Source organism: Schistocerca gregaria, chromosome 2, assembly GCF_023897955.1.
Source record: "Schistocerca gregaria isolate iqSchGreg1 chromosome 2, iqSchGreg1.2, whole genome shotgun sequence".
NCBI classification, from domain to species: domain Eukaryota; kingdom Metazoa; phylum Arthropoda; class Insecta; order Orthoptera; family Acrididae; genus Schistocerca; species Schistocerca gregaria.
The window spans coordinates 479,816,290-479,835,131 of record NC_064921.1 but is presented as its reverse complement, the minus strand read 5'-3'; the positions used below and the strand labels follow the sequence as shown (position 1 = coordinate 479,835,131).

At 42.0% G+C, this 18,842-nt stretch overlaps 1 protein-coding gene across 2 annotated transcripts in view; it reads right to left on the bottom strand.

Moving 5' to 3' along the window:
* Positions 1 to 527: 527 nt before the first annotated feature.
* LOC126327292 (galactoside 2-alpha-L-fucosyltransferase SEC1-like) overlaps positions 528 to 18,842 on the bottom strand; it is a 128,047-nt gene continuing 109,732 nt past the window's right edge. Inside the window, exons 5-6 of one of the 2 annotated variants that reach the window (XM_049995875.1) lie at positions 12,137 to 12,361; positions 528 to 3,554 (exon numbers count right to left, since the gene is read on the bottom strand). In XM_049995875.1, coding sequence (XP_049851832.1) covers positions 3,318 to 3,554; positions 12,137 to 12,361 — 462 coding nt within the window. In that variant the 3' untranslated portion in view covers positions 528 to 3,317. The remainder of the gene's footprint in view (positions 3,555 to 12,136; positions 12,362 to 18,842) is intronic. The other variant, XM_049995876.1, reaches the window with a different exon arrangement.

Below are 18,842 nucleotides of genomic sequence, written 5' to 3'. Positions count from 1 at the left end.
GGTGCAAGTAGCACACGTGTGTTAAATAAATTGCTGAATTGATGCTATGAAAAATTCAGTATATTAGAACTTTCACTCACCTGATTTAAAAACTATATTGAAGCAGTTGTGGTAGTTTTGTCAGCAAGGTTTCAAAAAGCCCTGTGCCAGTTTCAGATTGTTCATCAGTCCCACCACCACTCCTCTAAATGCTTATATTTTCCAAAGTGTGCTGGAATTGTCATTCTTTCTCTGAACAAGTTAATGAAGAGGTATGTGAATTATAGCCCAGTCTGTTAATTGACTCAACTACACAACAACAACAACAACAACAAACAATACTGGATCAGCCAGCAGAGATCGATGTTATGTCCTGATCAGGCATGGACACTGGCGTACACGCTATTACTAATGGTATAAATGGACAACTCATTTGTTGTTACGAACTTTCAATTAATAATTCATCCCTTCTAACAATGTCAGGTCACCATGAGGCTATAATTCACACACTCTTCTATGACACTTTTTAAAAAATGAGAACAGGAACATGCAGTAACCAACATTTGTTTATTTATTTAATAAGAGATATTAACATTTGCTTTATGCAGAGTTTGTATTAACATTCAGTCTAGGACATATTTTTCCAAAATTAAATATAAAATAGTTCCTTCATCCCAGTGGTCAGGCGAAGGTTTTCAAAAGGTTTCCTTTAATTGTAAGACAGGTGTCAGAACTGGAAATTACCGATTAGGACTCGCTCTGCCCCCCTACTTGCTCGCCTAGTATGTGACTAAAGAGAGCCTGTCTCTTCAGCGGGCCAGAACTCGTAAAGCTGATTCAATTTTTAGAGGCAGAAAGTGAAACGTATAACAAAAACCACATAATCACTTAACATCACCAATGGAGCACTTGTGGATCCATACTACTTGGCACAGCTGGAAGCCCAAGGAGACTTTTTGCGGTCATATTGCCACAAAATCATACATTAAAATATCATTAATTTAAAATATTTGTAGTTATTGACATCAGGTAACTCTCAGAAATAATTAGTTATCAGTCAAGATCACAGTTCACTGCAAACCATATGAAGCTTTTGACAGATCAATAATTTATCTTCAGAAGTGTAGGTAATTATATACCCAAGCCTGACTGGAGTCACACTGTCATCTGAATTTATTCCTACAAGCTCATTAAAAGGACTTCGTACATTCTATTACGAAGACATGAATACCCTGATGCCACAATGTTTCGCCTTGTTTAAAAACAAGCCTCTTACCACTGTAATCAAATATAGGGAATATTGATGTAAAAATGTTTCCTTTTGCGCACAGACAGTCACATTACCAAATACAGTTGAGCTTTTTTGTAACGACATCGGTTACAACGACAACTCAGCTATAACGTCGTGATTTCTGTGGTTCAGCCACATTCCTCGTAAGGAACATACCTCCCATCCTTGCTTAATACGACACATGTCTATACGTCTACCTCGTACATAACGTTCTGGTGTACAGGTGGAGGTATAATTGTTGAAACTGAGAAATCGACTAGTGGTACCTGTGTTTCTTTACCATTAAACTGAGCCAAACTAAACTCCGTCCGAACAGGCCTGGGAAGGCCCCACGGTACCGACCGGCCGCCGTGTCATCTTCAGCCCACAGGCGTCACTGGATGTGGATATGGAGGAGCATGTGGTCAGCACACCGCTCTCCCGGCCGTATGTCGGTTTACGAGACTGGAGCCGCTACTTCTCAATCAAGGAACTCCTCAGTTTATCTCACAAGGGCTGAGTGCACCCCACTTGCCAACAGCGCTCGGCAGACCGGATGGTCATCCATATAAGTGCTAGCCCGGCCCGGCAGCGCTTAACTTCGGTGATCTGACGGGAATCGGTGTTACCTTTGCGGCAAGGCCGTTGGATTTACCATTAAAGCAGATCATAATTAAGTCACAGCTGTGCTGACTAATGGTCACAGCATCATGCGGAATTAATATTTTGACAGACAGTTTATTAAATGGAGTAATCGGTCCGGATTTTCAACAGGACAAACATGATATCTGAAACTCCCTAACTATGAAATGTGTTTTACATAGCAGTAACAATGTACATAACAGCAGAAGGAAGACGGCAAAGTAAAATAATTTGAGAAATTAAAAGAAGAAAGGTCAGATAGGTGCAGATCTATTGCAGGTAATTACTGGAAAACTGAAAATAATAAGATTACATCGAAGTCAGGAATCTAGAAATCTACGTTGAATTACTTTCGTAAGCGTGCTGTTTTTCCATTTCTATTTGACTAGACATGTTGGTCTTTATTACATTTATTGTAGGTGAACTTAACGCTACCATTTATTTTCTTTTAAGGAACTGTTATAATTTTCTTTGAGTGCTATTTTCGTTTTTCATTCATCATCTCTGTTGTAGTTACTGTATCAGTTGATGGCAGTTAGGTCTGCAGCGATCAGTAATGGACACAACAGGTAAAAATAAGAACTGACTATACAATCTCTAAGGAAAACAATAAGAAAATACATTATTATACACTATATCACACTAATTTCACTGATCAGTACTGCACAGATGAGCGAAACATGAACATGGTAGCAAATTCGAGCAGTAGCATAGTCATCTGCCGAATATAATGCAGCTGGAAGACATATTTCTAGGTATCCAGATGGCTTAATTAGTTCTGAGCAAGGCAGGGATTTTTATCACATACTTTGAGCCACGGCCTTAGACAAGTTCACTGAATGCACTGCAACAAGGAAGATACTACAGGCAGCAAACCACAGAATCTGGAAATCAACTTTGTCAGTTGTTAATTTATTGTGCAATAACATACAGTCATCCACTCAGCTTCCTAGGTGGACACCAGAATATATCTTCTGTGAGTCAGGCTGGGATAACTTTAAAATATTTTTGTTTTGTTGAGATTCATGATTTCCCACATTTCCAACAACTTCCTTCTGAAAAATTCAAATGAACGACATCAAACATGTATCTTTCCTTGTATTTTAGCACACGTTTTATGCAACAACCAGAAGAAATATGCAACGATGTTCCGTCCTGTGGATCCATTAATCACTTGCAGAGCAAATGCCTTACCAAACACTGACAGGAACTGTGAGAATGGAACGATGCACAATTTCTCTCCGTAATATCTGAAAGTCACCTCTGAACTGCTGCCTTATTATTCGTAGCACACCTTCTGAATACTCCTGTTCACGAGTCAAGATCACCATACACAGGTCATCTGGTAGCTGATGACAGGCTGTTATTGAAGTAGATTTACGCAGGTGTCACCCGCCATGTGGAATGAATAAGTGGGCGGCATGCGTCAGGACAGAGCATTCCAATGTGGCAGGTAGTCTGCTATGCGAGAGGAAGGGTTCCGGTGGCGTACGCCGTGCTGAGTCATGTCATACAGGATTACCCTACCTCCAGCCAACATGGCGGCTAGTGTTCCAAAGGTACCGTAGCTAATGATGGTATGCTCACAAGACGCCAGCAAACATAGATCATCCACTGCATCTTTCGACGATCTTAGGAACACAGCACTCGTGGGCGATCTGTCCTGCAACATGGTAAGACATGACTATTCTAAATGATTACGGTTACCGGCAATTAAACAATCATTGCATTATTTAACGGAGTGGTTAATTGTACTGCTTCTTGCACTAGGACAGTTTAGACTATACTTTTAGAATGTAAGTGGCAGTACTAATCTAGTATTACAATCCAATTTTCCTTTATACCAATGACGCAAAACATTATGTCCACTGGAACTAAATTTTCACTCTGCAGCGATGTGTGTGCTGATATGAAACTTCCTGACAGATTAAAACTATGTGCCGGACCGAGACTCGAATTCTGGGCCTTTGACTTTGGCGAGCAAGTTCTCTACCATCTGAGCTACCCACGCACAACCCATACTCATAGCTTTAATTCCGCCATTACCTAGCCTCCTACGTTCCAAACTTCACAAAATCTCTCCTGTAGACATTGCAGAAATAGTACACCTGGAAGAAAGGAATGCAAAGGTACCTAGTTCGAGCTTCAGACCGCCACACAGTTTTGATCTGCGAGGAGTTTAATTATGTCCACTGTTTACCGTGACACTGAATACCGCATGGTGGCATTGCAGGCTCGTGGCGCCTTGAGGAAAGTACGCAGGGTGAATCACCTTGAACTTCCATCGCAAATATTTCAAAAATGAAACTGATGTCGAGGTGCAGTTTTCACAGAATGTATTGGTAGTCATAGCTAATACTGTTAGCCAACAAACGGACTGTAATAATATATACTTAGGAAGTGTATTTTTTGTGCAGATATACACATTTTTAAATGTAACAATACCTATTGACACAAATAAACTAAAGTAGGGTAAATTAGAATGTGAGTGGTTTTAACTGCAGGATTCCAGCGCAAGACGTTTACGAGAATTCGTATTTTGAAATGTTTCCATATCGACACTAGTTTGTGCCATTCAACTTGCATAGCTGCTAGGTACGAAATTGTTATGTTTTCTTATAGTGTGCTTGTGAGTTCCTTGCGTGCATTGCAACGTGCTAGTAAGTTAATGTGTGTCAGTCCAAGTAGTAGGTTGTGAGTGGACGATGGGATTTACAATGCAGAAAAAGCCAACATGCTCACGATGAAGGGAGAGTAGAGGAACAACGCAGTTCATTCCTGTGCGGTGTATGTGGCAAGACATCCCAATAGACGTCAACCATCTCGACAATTATTTATGAATCTCTTCAATCAGTTACGTGGAAGCGGTAGCGTAACACGTAGAGAACGTAACAGAAGAAAACAAGTTACGACAGAAAACAGGAAAGTTAATGTTCCTGCTGCTATTGCAGGGGATCCGCATGTTAGATCCTGCGCAATCGCACGAGCAAGTGGCATGAGTAAGGCAAGGGTCCTATGCGTTCTTAATCGACATAGGTTCTATCCCAATCACATCTTTCTCCATCAAGTACCACATGGAAATGATTATGAGAATCGTGTTAACTCCTGTACATGGACATTAAGGCAGGATACTCTAGATGTATCTTGTTTAGTGATGAAGCCAGATTTACCAATTATGGCCAGGTCATCTGCCGAAACATGACTATTAGTTTGTTGACAATCTCCGTTGGCTTCGTCAGGTAGAATGCCAGCGCCCATTGAGAGTAAATGTGTGGGGTAGGACAGCTAAGCATCAGCTCATAAGCCTGTTCTTCACAGTCGAAACATTGAACACCCACAAGTATTGCAGCCTTCTAACAGACCATCTTCCATGTATACTAGAACACGCTGCTCTGCAGACTAGAGGGAACCTAACGTATCAACATGATGGCTGTCCAGCCAATAGTGCACGAAATACTACAGCATGTCTTCAAGAATTGTTTCCAAATCGTTGGATTGGACGCGGAGGACCTATGCCTTGGCTGGGTCATTCCCTGGTTTTGGCGCCTGTAGACTTTTTTTCTGCAAGGAACGCTGAAAGACGCTGTCTACAACGGCTTACCAAATACACCCGATGATATGCAAGTACTTACTACTGCAGCCTACTCGGACATCTCCGTTGAAATGCTAGCATGTGTGCAGCAGTCGATCCATACCGAACTGGAAGCTTTCACTGCCGCTGGTCATCCTGAACACAAGCTGTGCCGGTCAGTTGTCTCGTTACTGGTCAGAATCCACGTAATTGATGTAGGCACTTGAGTTGTTCTTTAGTGTATGCTACCACAGGTATTGTACAAGTGTCATGTGGGAACTTGACAAAGAAAGATATCTCGTAAATGACTCGCACTAGAATACTGCAACAAACACCACTGACTTTCTAATTTACCCTGCTTTTAGTTTGTTGATGCCAATAGGCAATGTTCCATTTAAAAAAAAGAGTATGTTTGCACAAAAAGTACATTTTCTAAGTATTATTACAATCTGTTTGGCTAAAAATGAAACCCCTGCCTACGGACATGTCCGAAAGAACAGACACCTAATGTGATACAGCGGCTACACAAATACTTATTCAAAGGTTTCTACTGACATTAGCCGCATATGGGCATTGAAATAAAGCAATGGTATCAGGTGAAAATTTGTGTCAAAACAGGACTCGAACCAGATCTCTTGCTTAACACGAGTGGTTTGCCTTAACTGCTTCGGCCACCCGATCACTCGTCCCAGCCGGTCCAAATTTCGAGCCTGTTACACACTACTAGCGTAGCGTCAACTACCAACGATCCCCTTACTCGCCATTTCGGATTCCTGCAAGAGATCTGGTTTGGTGTGCATCTGCACTGAAAGAATGGATGTATGGTCATCGCACTGTATTGATATATACATATATGTAGTGTCTGCCTTTCTAGGCGTGTGCGAACCAACTAAACCCCACTAAAGCTTCCATCTCCGCGATAGGTTGGAATCTGACTTTTTTTGTATCAATGACATCGTGAAATCTATGACTTTGTAATGAAAATCCACAATGCCTGAAGAACGAAGTAACAATGAGTATTAGACACGGAGAAAGAACATCAACGGCAGGAGACGACTTTTAACACAGAGATCTATTAGGTTGGAGCCTTGGAGAAAAATGCTGTGCGCATAGAGAGCTGTTCTGTTAGGCTGCTAAAGGAGTCAAGATGTATCACTAGCTGCTGCTGCTGCTCATATATGATAGTTTTCAGTACGTCTGCCTCTGCCACGTTGTCTGTGACGACATCCTGATGGTCCAAAAGTTACCGCGCAGAAGAAGGCTGTGTGCCGCAGCTGAACTGATTTCCCAGATCTTCACCTTTCTCTGCAGTAATCTTCGGCATTTTCGCAAGCCTTGTAATAGTACAGAATTTGTAACCTCTTATAACGTGTGTCTCTGGTGTTAACTAGACAAAATGCGCAGGAATAATCTTGCTCACTGAGCTGTGGTCAATATTTTTCTTCCTTATTTAATCACCTATTGTAAAGGTTTTGTCATGGCGTTAATGCTGCGTTCCATTGGCTCTGTACATGTACTTGGGAACCTTAATATTCCACAGCCTAATATGCCATTTGTCTGTAATGCATTTATATCACCTCTATTTCAGAATCCTGTATCAGCTGTAGCACGTTTTAACTGGCTCGTAGTATACGGCTAAGTCAATGAATTAACTGACCGTCTTAAGTGTAAATAAGTCCATACATATTAATTATCCTATTAATTTAGCCATCGGTGTACACTTTATCGAAATGGAATATGTTTTTCTGAAAGGAAGACATAAGATTTTGGCGCCGAGCATGGAGCAAAGATATCAAGTGAATGAGAACTTGGTGGAACTCCAGGCCTAAAGATAAAACGCCATAACAGTAACAACGGTGAGAGAGTTGGATTAGGGAATGAGATTCTAAAAGTACTAAATGAGTGTTGCTCCTTGGGGAGCAAAACAACTACTAACGAAAGTAGGGAGGATATAAAATACAGACTGACAATAGCAAATAAGGCAAAGACAAATATTGTAGCCTTGTACGGAAATGGAACGTGGCTGATAAACAGTTCACTAACAAAGAAAATAGATGATTTCGAAATGTGGTGCTTCAGAGGAGTTCTTAAAATTAGATCAGTCTATCGTAAAACTAATGAACAAGTACTGAGTCTGAGAATGGACGTTTGGAGCACATCACTGCGTGGCAGTGAATCTTGGATATGGGAAAAGCAGAAAAGAAGAGAGTAAAAGCATTTGTGATGTATTTATACAGAAAAATGTTGAAAATTACGTTGGTTGATAAGATAAAAAATCAGGACGTTTCCTGCACAATCGGCAAGGAGAGGAATATGTGGGAAACACCCACAATAAGATGAGACAGGATGGTAGGACTTGTTTTAAGAGATTGGCTCTGAGCACTATGGGACTTAACATCTGAGGTCATCAGTCCCCTAGAACTTAGAACTACTTAAACCTAACTAACCTAAGGACATCACACACATCCATGCCCGAGGCAGGATTCGAACCTGCGACCGTACCGGTCACAATGACTGGCAAGAGATTGGGGAATAACTTCCAAGGTACTTGGCGAACCACATCAAACCAGTCAGAAGCGTGATGGCCAAAAAAATTGGAAACAAAACTAAAAACAAAAACAGATGCTAAATGAGGAGAAAGGAAGTTTGGGGAACAACTTCACTAAAGAAAGGAATCAGTAGGCAGGAAACGTCCAGAAGAATAAAAGAATCGTCAGCCTCATAGTGGAGACAGGTCTGGAGGGTGAAAATTGTAGAGGGAGAACGAATCTTGATTACAACAAGCAAGTTCAGGTGCACTTAAGTTGTAGTAATTCTGCAGAAATGGATTGCACGGGACAGGTTAATGTGGAGAGTTGCACCCGAACAGGCTTCAGGCTGAAGACCATACAACAACAAAAACAACAACAATAGTAGCAAATGCAAATCTTGACTTATGCACTATTTAGTAGATGGATGGACTCTTTGAAAAAATTCGCAATTTGTATGAGGAAACTACTGAAAATATTGGCCATATTGGCTGCAGAATATGTACGCCAGTGACAGTACCACACTTCTTGCGACTCACTGGAAACACCTTGTGTGTCTGTGGGGTGATCTGTAGTCGTACGTGTACCACAGCAAGTAAGCGGAAGTCGGACAAAATCTTCGAATGTGTGTGAATTCCTAAGGGACTAAACTGCTGAGGTCAGTGGTTCCTAGACTTACACATTACTTAAACTAATTTATTCTAAGAACAACATACACACTCATGCCCGAGGAAGGACTCGAACCTCCGGCGGGAGGGGCCGCGCAATGCGTGACATGGCGCCTCAGACCGCGAGGCCATCCGCGCGGCTAAGTCGGACACATGGGCGTATTAGGCTACGGTCACAGTGGCTCCCGTCGACGACCGACATCGGCCGGAGTAAGCCGATCATTACAAAACAGAACGCCACGACGTGCGCGGTCACACTGTAGCCGATCTTATCTCCCAAATGTACAGACTTCGGACGACAATCGGTGAAATTCAAATCAGTTTGTTTTCTTCGGTCAAAATGATCGACGTTCTCGCTCTCGAAAAATGGAGCGTGAGAAACTAATTAGTCCAAGAGAGAGAGAGTTTTGGCGTCCTAAAGGTGAAAATAAAATAACCAGGATATAGTTTGGAACCTATGGACTGAAGTCGCAGGTTTATTCTAAATCTTAAATAAGCAAAATCTTTATTGGAAATTTTAGGCATAGATTATAACCTCAAAAATTAATTTGTTGAAATGAGAAAGACGGCGTACCTCATATTCTTATAACTGCTCTACTGGATCTTTTTTGTGGTAGGTTCTTGTTGTCTACAAATTTTTATTACTGCTTATTGGCATTTTATGCCAAGAGGGTAGTGAATCTGTTAATATGAAGTGCTTTTCGAATGTGATGTACGGCATTTGTTTCCACTTTTAAGTGCTTTAGGTTGTCGGAGTACCTATGCTGCATTTTATACTTGTCTTTCACTCGTGTGCTAAATGACAGTCATTGAAGGTTAACTGACCACATCGGCGCGACTTTAAACAGATACAGCGAAACTTGCATTTCGAGGTCAACACGAATTATCTCGAGTATGTTATAGAACGTTTCCACCGTCATCTCATAATATTCGTAAAACTTGTCTTGTTACTCCGATAACTGGACAGAGTATATAGTACTCGCCACGTTCTTTGCGAGACAAGAAAGTTCATTCACATGCATTCGACGTCTCTTTAATAGCAGAAGCCGCTACGAAGCGCACCTATGCAAGCACAGAGGCGTCGTGGTATCCACCCCACCCAAAGAGGTTAAAATCTAACCTATTTCATATATAGAATAGATTCTAACCTAACCTCCTTGACCCTGCAAAAACTGACTGCGGAGATCCGACGCACTATGAGCATGCTGTCGGCCGATGTTGTCGGACGATCTCTGGCGACGGTGTCTGACGACCGTTGTCGGTGGCACTGCGAACGCAGCCTTAAGCCGCCGTCACACGGACCGTGCTGCCGAACGTTAACGTTGAGCGTGCCAAGTTCAACGTACTGCTGAATGCTTAGGAATGATGCTACTCGTGCATACGGTACGTGGGCCCCAACGTGGTACACGCGATCGTAACGCACTCTATCGGCAGTTGAGGGATGTTTGAAGTTCGTAAATCACACTGTTTACTCAACGGGCGCGCTTAAAATCCCCACGTTAGCTCTATTAAAAGGCACATTTCCTTCATCGTCTACGAAAAGGAAAGTACTATGTCCTATCAATAAGGACAGACATATAAAAGTTCCATTACAAACAGTGTGGTACAAATTTCGAATACTTCTCCGCATAAGATAAACATTATTTCATCATTTCCACATTTTGTTAAAACCCCAAGGTCAGTCTTTCTTAATCACTGTTCCTACCCAATAGCAGAATCTTTGTAACATGTGAATTACGAAGCGTAAAAGAAAAAGGAGCAAAAGGTATTTATACAAGTAGAGCAAGCTGTCCTGTAGATTACGCCAATCGAACAAAGTCACCCCTCAAAAAAAGGTGAACCTATATTTACATAACATCAAGTATCATAGTATATACTTATATTAAACTAATAAAGTATCAGAACCTAATAAAAACGCTAATGTTAGGAACTAAAATTTAGCAGTGTCAAGACGCGAACCTCCGCTCAACTATCAAATGAATACGAAACAGTGTCGCTACTCAGCCGGCCGCGGTGGTCTCGCGGTTCTAGGCGCGAAGTCCGGAACCGTGCGACTGCTAAGGTCGCAGGTTCGAATCCTGCCTCGGGCATGGATGTGTGTGATGTCCTTAGGTTAGTTAGGTTTAAGTAGTTCTAAGTTCTATGGGACTGATGACCACAGCTGTTAAGTCCCATAGTGCTCAGAGCCTTTTTTTTTTGTCGCTACTCATTTTTAATTTTTTTTATTGTGCTAATCCAACAACACACAGGCGAACGTGACAAGTAATGAAAGTATGTTACCCGTTGCAGAAAACCTTATCGTAGATATGTAATTATAACAAATTGTAACAAGAACAATGCGCTTTTGGCGGATCTTCCGTGTCTCACTGCCTTCAAATAGCCTACTCTCATAAGACGCAATTTGTTGTTGCTCAGAAACAGCATATACAGGGTGTTACAAAAAGGTACGGCCAAACTTTCAGGAAACATTCCTCTCACACAAATAAAGAAAAGATGTTATGTGGACATGTGTCCGGAAACGTTTACTTTCCATGTTAGAGCTACTTATTAGTTTCGTTCTTCCATCTATGCTCAATGGAGCACGCTATCATGATTTCATACGGGATACTCTACCTGTGCTGCTAGAACATGTGCCTTTCCAAGTACTACACAACATGTGGTTCATGCACGATGGAGTTCCTGCACATTTCAGTCGAAGTGTTAGTACGCTTAACAACAGATTCGGTGACCGATGGATTGGTAGAGGCGGAGAAATTCTATAGCGTCCACGCTCTCCTGGCCTCAACCCTCTTGACTTTCATTTATGGGGGCATTTGAAAGCTCTTGTCTCCGCAACCCCGGTACCAAATGTAGAGACTCTTCGTGCTCGTATTGTGGACGGCTGTGATACCATACGCCATTCTCCAGGGCTGCATCAGGGCTTCAGGGATTCCATGCGACGGAGGGTGGATGTATGTATCCTCGCTAACGAAGGACATTTTGAACATTTCCTGTAACAAAGTGTTTGAAGTCACGCTGGTACGTTCTGTTGCTTTGTATTTCCAATTCATGATTAATGTGATTTGAAGGGAAGTAATAAAATGAGCTCTAACATGAAAAGTAAGCGTTTCCGGACACGTGTCCACATAAAATATTTTCTTTCTTTGTGTGTGAGGAATGTTTCCTGAAAGTTTGGCCGTACCTTTTTGTAACACCCTGTATACGTATAAGCTTGAAATGAACGCCAATATGGCGCCTCAAAACTCTGTAATGAAGGGAGACGGCATGCGTGTGGCGTAGGTGGCGTTGTACCATCTCATTGGTCAACGCTCAGACGCACGCTCAGAATAGCTGACCTGCCAGATATTGCTCTGCACGTTCGGAATGACTCCCGAACGTGCTATTCCACGCGATGACGTCAGAAACTCGGCACGCTCAACGCTCCGATGCACGGTCCGTGTGGCTTCGACTTTAGGGAAGCTGCGCCGCGACTACTCACGTGGGCGTCCGCCCTGAGCGCAGGCAGCAGACGGCGCCGGCACCACCTGGGGTCGTCGCTGGTGACCAGGAAGGCGACGCCGGCGCACCTGGCAGGCAGCGCCCTCAGCATGGCGGCCGCCGCGGCGCGGTAGTAGTCTACGCCCGCCTCCTCCCACCTGGGGTACAGTTTGCGCATGTACGGTCCGTAGTCTGTCCTCCGCACGTGGACACCGACAGTGCACACCTGTGAACACGTCGTGAAATAAAGTCTGCGCTACTGTGCCAGTGCGATTACATTGATTACGTCCCAAAATCTTCAAGATGCCGGAGCCAAATAACAGCTTGAAACGAATGCCAATATGGCGCCTCACAACTCGCCACCTCATATTTGGAATGCAGACTATTTTATTTGTTACAGAATTCCTGTGCATTTGTAGGCAAGATTGCTTACGATTCTTGTAAAGTGAAAGTTACCAAAACATCAAGCGGGCGTTTGTGTAAGTGGCGGATGAATAATGATTGTAGGAAAGATAACGTTTTACGATCGTGGCCTATACCAGCTGTAATGTTACTTACACTTTCTGTTTGACCTGACCATATTGATATTTAATCGTTATTTTACCTAAGGATAAGACTGAATCAGTGCCATAGACAAGTGTAAAGATCGAGAGCAATAGTCAAGCAACACACAAAACCGGAGATATACACACATTAAAAAGAGGTTTGCATCACCTCGGTTCCGAGAGTTCCGGAACTTGTACAGAAAATTGGAATAGAGATCAACATAAACATCGTTTCCGCCCTTATCATTTCTCATGAAAATCACGCATAGCATGTCGTACCACCATACAGCGAGACCTTCAGAGGTGGTGGTCCAGATTGCTATACAAAATGATACCTCTAATACCCAGTAGCACGTCCTCTTGCATTGATGCATGCCTGTATTCGTCGTGGCATACTATCCACAAGTTTATCAAGGCAATGTTGGTCCATATTTTGTCCCACTCCTCAGCAGCGATTCGGCGTAGATCCCTCAGAGTGGTTGGTGGGTCACGTCATTCACAAACAGCCCTTTTCAATCTATCCCACGCATGTTCGATAGGGTTCCTATCTGGAGAACATGCTGGCCACTAGTCGACCGATGTCGTTACCCTGAAGGAAGCCATTCACAAGATGTGCACGATGAGGTCGCGAGTTGTTGCCCATTAAGACGAATGCCTCGCCAGTATGCTGCCGATATGGTTGTACTACCGGTCGGGGGAAGGCATTCACGTATAGTAGAGCCGCTACGGCGCCTTCAATGACCACCAACGGCATACGTCGGCCCCACTTAAACAGCAGGGAACCTCCACGTTGCTGCACTCGCTGGACAGTGAGTCTAGGGCGTTCCGCCTGACCGGGTTGCCTCCAAACACGACTCCGACGATTGTCTCGTTGAAGGCATATGCGACATTCAGCGGTGAAGAGAATGTGATGCCAATCCTGAGCGGCCCATTCGGCATGTTGTTGGGCCCCTCTGTACCGCGCTGCACGGTGTCCTCGTTGCAAAGATGGACCTCGCCATGGACGTCGGGAGTGAAGTTGCTCAACATGCAGCCTATTGCGCACAGTGAGTCTTAACATGACGCCCTGTGGCTACAAAGAAAGCATCATTCAACATGGTGGCGTTGCTGTCAGGGTTCTTCCGAGTCATAACACAGGTCTGAGACTAAAAAACTGCATAGGATTTGACCTCCCAAAAACAGGAAAAATATTCAAAGCATTCTATCACGTAGGTTTTTATGTATATTGTAGTATTTATGTTCCATTAGTAATAAACCTATGCGTTTTTTTTTAATTTAATAATTATTACAATTTTTATCAGTTACAATTGATAAAATAAATTTAAATTTTAAAAAATTGCAATGTTAACTCTTCTTTGTTACCACTTGCAGGTTTTACCGTGGAATCCTGCGCGCCAGAAGCAAATGCAAACAATCTTATTGTTCAGTTTTATGGTGTTGCGACAAGTCAAATGACTATTTGTATCTCGCATATTGCCATTCAAGTGAACCGTGCTGTTGTTTCTGTCTACTCGTGGCTACAAGAGGCTGTGTTACTTCTCCAAACAGTTTTTGTAACATAAGCGATTTTGTGCGGAAAGTTTATTTTGCGTACTTCAATTTAAAACTTGGTGATCAAGATTAACCAGAGGTCCCGCATAAGGTGTGAAGAAGGTGTGAAGAAGAAGGTGTGAAGAAGAAGGTGTGAAGAAGAAGGTGTGAAGAAGAAGATGTGAAGAAGAAGGTGTGAAGAAGAAGGTGTGAAGAAGAAGGTGTGAAGAAGAAGGTGTGAAGAAGAAGGTGTGAAGAAGAAGGTGTGAAGAAGAAGGTGTGAAGAAGAAGGTGTGAAGAAGAAGGTGTGAAGAAGAAGGTGTGAAGAAGAAGGTGTGAAGAAGAAGGTGTGAAGAAGAAGGTGTGAAGAAGAAGGTGTGAAGAAGAAGATGTGAAGAAGAAGATGTGAAGAAGAAGATGTGAAGAAGAAGATGTGAAGAAGAAGATGTGAAGAAGAAGATGTGAAGAAGAAGATGTGAAGAAGAAGATGTGAAGAAGAAGATGTGAAGAAGAAGATGTGAAGAAGAAGATGTGAAGAAGAAGATGTGAAGAAGAAGATGTGAAGAAGAAGATGTGAAGAAGAAGATGTGAAGAAGAAGATGTGAAGAAGAAGATGTGAAGAAGAAGATGTGAAGAAGAAGATGTGAAGAAGAAGATGTGAAGAAGAAGATGTGAAGAAGAAGATGTGAAGAAGAAGATGTGAAGAAGAAGATGTGAAGAAGAAGATGTGAAGAAGAAGATGTGAAGAAGAAGATGTGAAGAAGAAGATGTGAAGAAGAAGATGTGAAGAAGAAGATGTGAAGAAGAAGATGTGAAGAAGAAGATGTGAAGAAGAAGATGTGAAGAAGAAGATGTGAAGAAGAAGATGTGAAGAAGAAGATGTGAAGAAGAAGATGTGAAGAAGAAGATGTGAAGAAGAAGATGTGAAGAAGAAGATGTGAAGAAGAAGATGTGAAGAAGAAGATGTGAAGAAGAAGATGTGAAGAAGAAGATGTGAAGAAGAAGATGTGAAGAAGAAGATGTGAAGAAGAAGATGTGAAGAAGAAGATGTGAAGAAGAAGATGTGAAGAAGAAGATGTGAAGAAGAAGATGTGAAGAAGAAGATGTGAAGAAGATGTGAAGAAGAAGATGTGAAGAAGAAGATGTGAAGAAGAAGATGTGAAGAAGAAGATGTGAAGAAGAAGATGTGAAGAAGAAGATGTGAAGAAGATGTGAAGAAGATGTGAAGAAGATGTGAAGAAGATCTTCGTTTGTGGTTTAAGGGTAAGAAAAATGCATTTCGATTTGGAATTCCTGTGATATGGCGTGAGCAGCAAAACCATACCATTGATTGTTACTTTTGTTCAGTTGACGTAGGCCGAGCGGTTCTAGGCGCTTCAGTCTGGAACCGCTACGGTCGCAGGTTCGAATCCTACCTCGGGTGTGGATGTGTGTGATGTCCTACGTTTAAGTAGTTCTAAGTTCTAGGGGACTGATGACCTCAGATGTTAAGTCCCATAGCGCTCAGAGCCATTTCAGCCATTTGAACCATTTGAATCAATTCAAAAAACAAAAGAAGCATAAGTTGTCCTAGCCTTGACTCAGCTATACGCCCAGTGCGCCATAGCTCTGAAATACCTATCCCACAACTACCTTCCAGTTTGGATGAATACCCGAGTGAGGTGAAGGACGAAGTTACATTACCACCTCAGGGTGAATCAAGCTCAGTTTTTTCTTCAGACGAAGTTGAACTGAGCTCAATGATCTAGTAAGAGATTCAGGTCTTTCAAAAGATGCAGCCGAATTGTTAGGTTCCAGATTAAAAAATAAAAACCTTTTATCATATGGCACTTCATTTTCATGGTACAGACACCGAGAAAAGGAATTTGCCCAGTTTTTCTGAAAAGAAGAAAATACAGATTTTTGCAATGATGTTGAAAGACTCATGCATTGCTTTGATATGCAGTATGACTCATCTGAATGGCACCTATTCATTGATTCATCCAAAACTAGTCTTAAAGTAGTATTATTGCACAATGGAAATAAATTTTCTTCGCTTCCGATGGGACATTCTGTGCATGTGGACGAAAACTATAACGATTTGGCCATTATCCTAGAAAAAAAATCCAATATCAGGACCATCAATGGATGGTTTATGGGGGACTTCAAAATACTCACGATGCTTTTGGGTCAGCAGGCAGGCTATACTTAATACCCATGCTTCTAATATTTGTGGGATAGTAGAGGCAAAGAACAACACTGGACTACAAGTGATTGACCAGCCCGAGATACTTTAAAATCTGGAGAGGTTGGTTGGTTTTTGGGGGAAGAGACCAAACAGCGAGGTCATCGGTCTCATCGGATTAGGGAAGGTCAGGGAAGCAAGTCGGTCGTGCCCTTTCAGAGGAACCATCCCGGAATTTGCCTGGAGCGATTTAGGAAAATCACGGAAAACCTAAATCAGGATGGCCGGACGCGGGATTGATCCGTCGTCCTCCCGAATGCGAGTCCAAAAATCTGGAGAGAAAAAGGTTATTAATACTACTTTGGTACCACCAGAAAAGGGTTTATTGCCCCCTCTCCATATCAAAATGGGGTTGATGAGCAACTTGTGAAATCGCTGCAAAAAGATGGGGACTGTTTTAAATATCTATGTACAAAATTCTCGAAGCTGTCAGAAGCAAAGTTGAAAGAGGGAGTTTTAACTGGCCCCGACATAAGAAAACTTTTAACCGACACCCTCTTTGAGGAAAGTATGAATGAGAAGGAAAAAGAAGCTTGGGTATCATTCAAGGATGGAGTGCGAAAGGTTTTGGGAAATACTAAGAATCCTGACTTGAAAACCATTGTTCAACGGTTGTTAGCAGCATACGAAGCTCAAGGCTGCAATATGAGCTTGAAGGTCCATTTTTTTACACTTCCACAAAGACAGTTTTCCTGAAAACCTGGGAGTTTACAGTAAAGAACAGGGGCAGTGGTTTCACCAGGATGTCTGTGATATCGAGAGACGGTACCAAGGAAGATGGGATGTCACTATGCTTGCTGACTACTGTTGGATGCTTAAGCGGGAAACTAAAGATGGAAATCGGAAAAGGACTCGGCGAAGTATCACGGAAAAGAAGAAAAGGTTTCATAAAAAACATCTATAAGTATAACATTGTTACTATATGTCTCAAAATAATGTTTCATTGGTTGTAAAAAAAATATTGTGTCTGATAATTTTGAATAAAAGAGTGCTTTTCCCAATTTTTTAGTTTGAATTTGAAAAAAACCTTATGTGATAGAAAAAAAATGGACACCACTTCTGAAATCAGCGCATTCTAACACATATAATTCAGTAAAAATATCTCATGCCGCTGACCAACTTTTTTTTGTACACCTGTGTAATTCGTAGGTAGCGGTCATCCACTGCAATAGTAGTCTTTGGGCAGCCTGAACGAGGCATGTCATCGACAGTTCCTGTCTATCTCCTCCATGTCCGAACAACATCGCTTTGGTTCACTCCGAGACGCCTGGACACTTCCCTTGTTCAGAGCCGTTCCCGGCACAACACAACAATGCGGAGGCGATCGAACCGCAGTATTGACCGTCTAGGCATGGTTGAACTACAGACAACACTACAGGCAACTACTGGAATGACGAACTGATCGGCTGTAGGACACCCTCCGTCGAATAGGCGCTGCTCATACATGGTTGTTTACAGTTTACATCTTTGGGCAGGTTTAGTGACATCTCTGAACAGTCAAAGGGACCGTGTCTGTAATACAATATCCAGTCAACGTCTATCTTCAGGAGTCTTGGGAACCGGAGTGATGCAAAACTTTTTTTGATGTGTGTATTTTCACCCAATCTATGTACATGACCAGCCGCCAATCCAAATAAGAGACGGTTAATTCTTATAACTGTCCTGAAATTGAAATTATTATTATTTGCTGTAAGTAAAGAATATTACAAGCATGTATACATGTAAATGCATTATATATGAAAATTAAGGATAACCAATGGTGATATTGCATTACTGACACTAAAACAGAAATTTTCAGAGACAAAAGATTCGTTCGCCGATCTGGAATAAAAGCGTAAGTTTAGAAGTACAACGCTATTATTAAACCATATGTCCTATTCAGTTTAATGACACCTCTTAGTAGCTTTTACCATTTGCCGATAAGCTGCATACGCTTTTGAGCAATAACCATTTTTTCCACTCAGTGCTAATGATATCCAGCACGAACAACAGTGATACAATCCCATTCAAGACCAGAAGAACATGACACAAACATTTTTTTAAGTCATCAGTCTTACGACTGATTTGATGCGGCCAACAAACTCCTTTCCTGTGCCAACCTTTTCATCTCACAATAGCAACTGCAACATATGTATTTAAAAATTTGTTGGATTTATTCCAATCTCTGTCTTCAGTGTTTGGCCTCTACAGATCCCTCTAGTACTGTAGAAGTTAGTCCCTGACGTCTTAATATATGTCCTCTCATACAGCCCATTCTTCTTGTCAGTGTTTTCCGTATATTCCTTTACTCACCGATTCAGGTGTTTGCCTCCCTATTTCTTATTTTTAACCTTCCCATCTAAAATGCTTCGATTCTCGTCTGTTCCAGTTTGCTCATAGTCCATGTTTCACTAGTTACAGTACTGTGT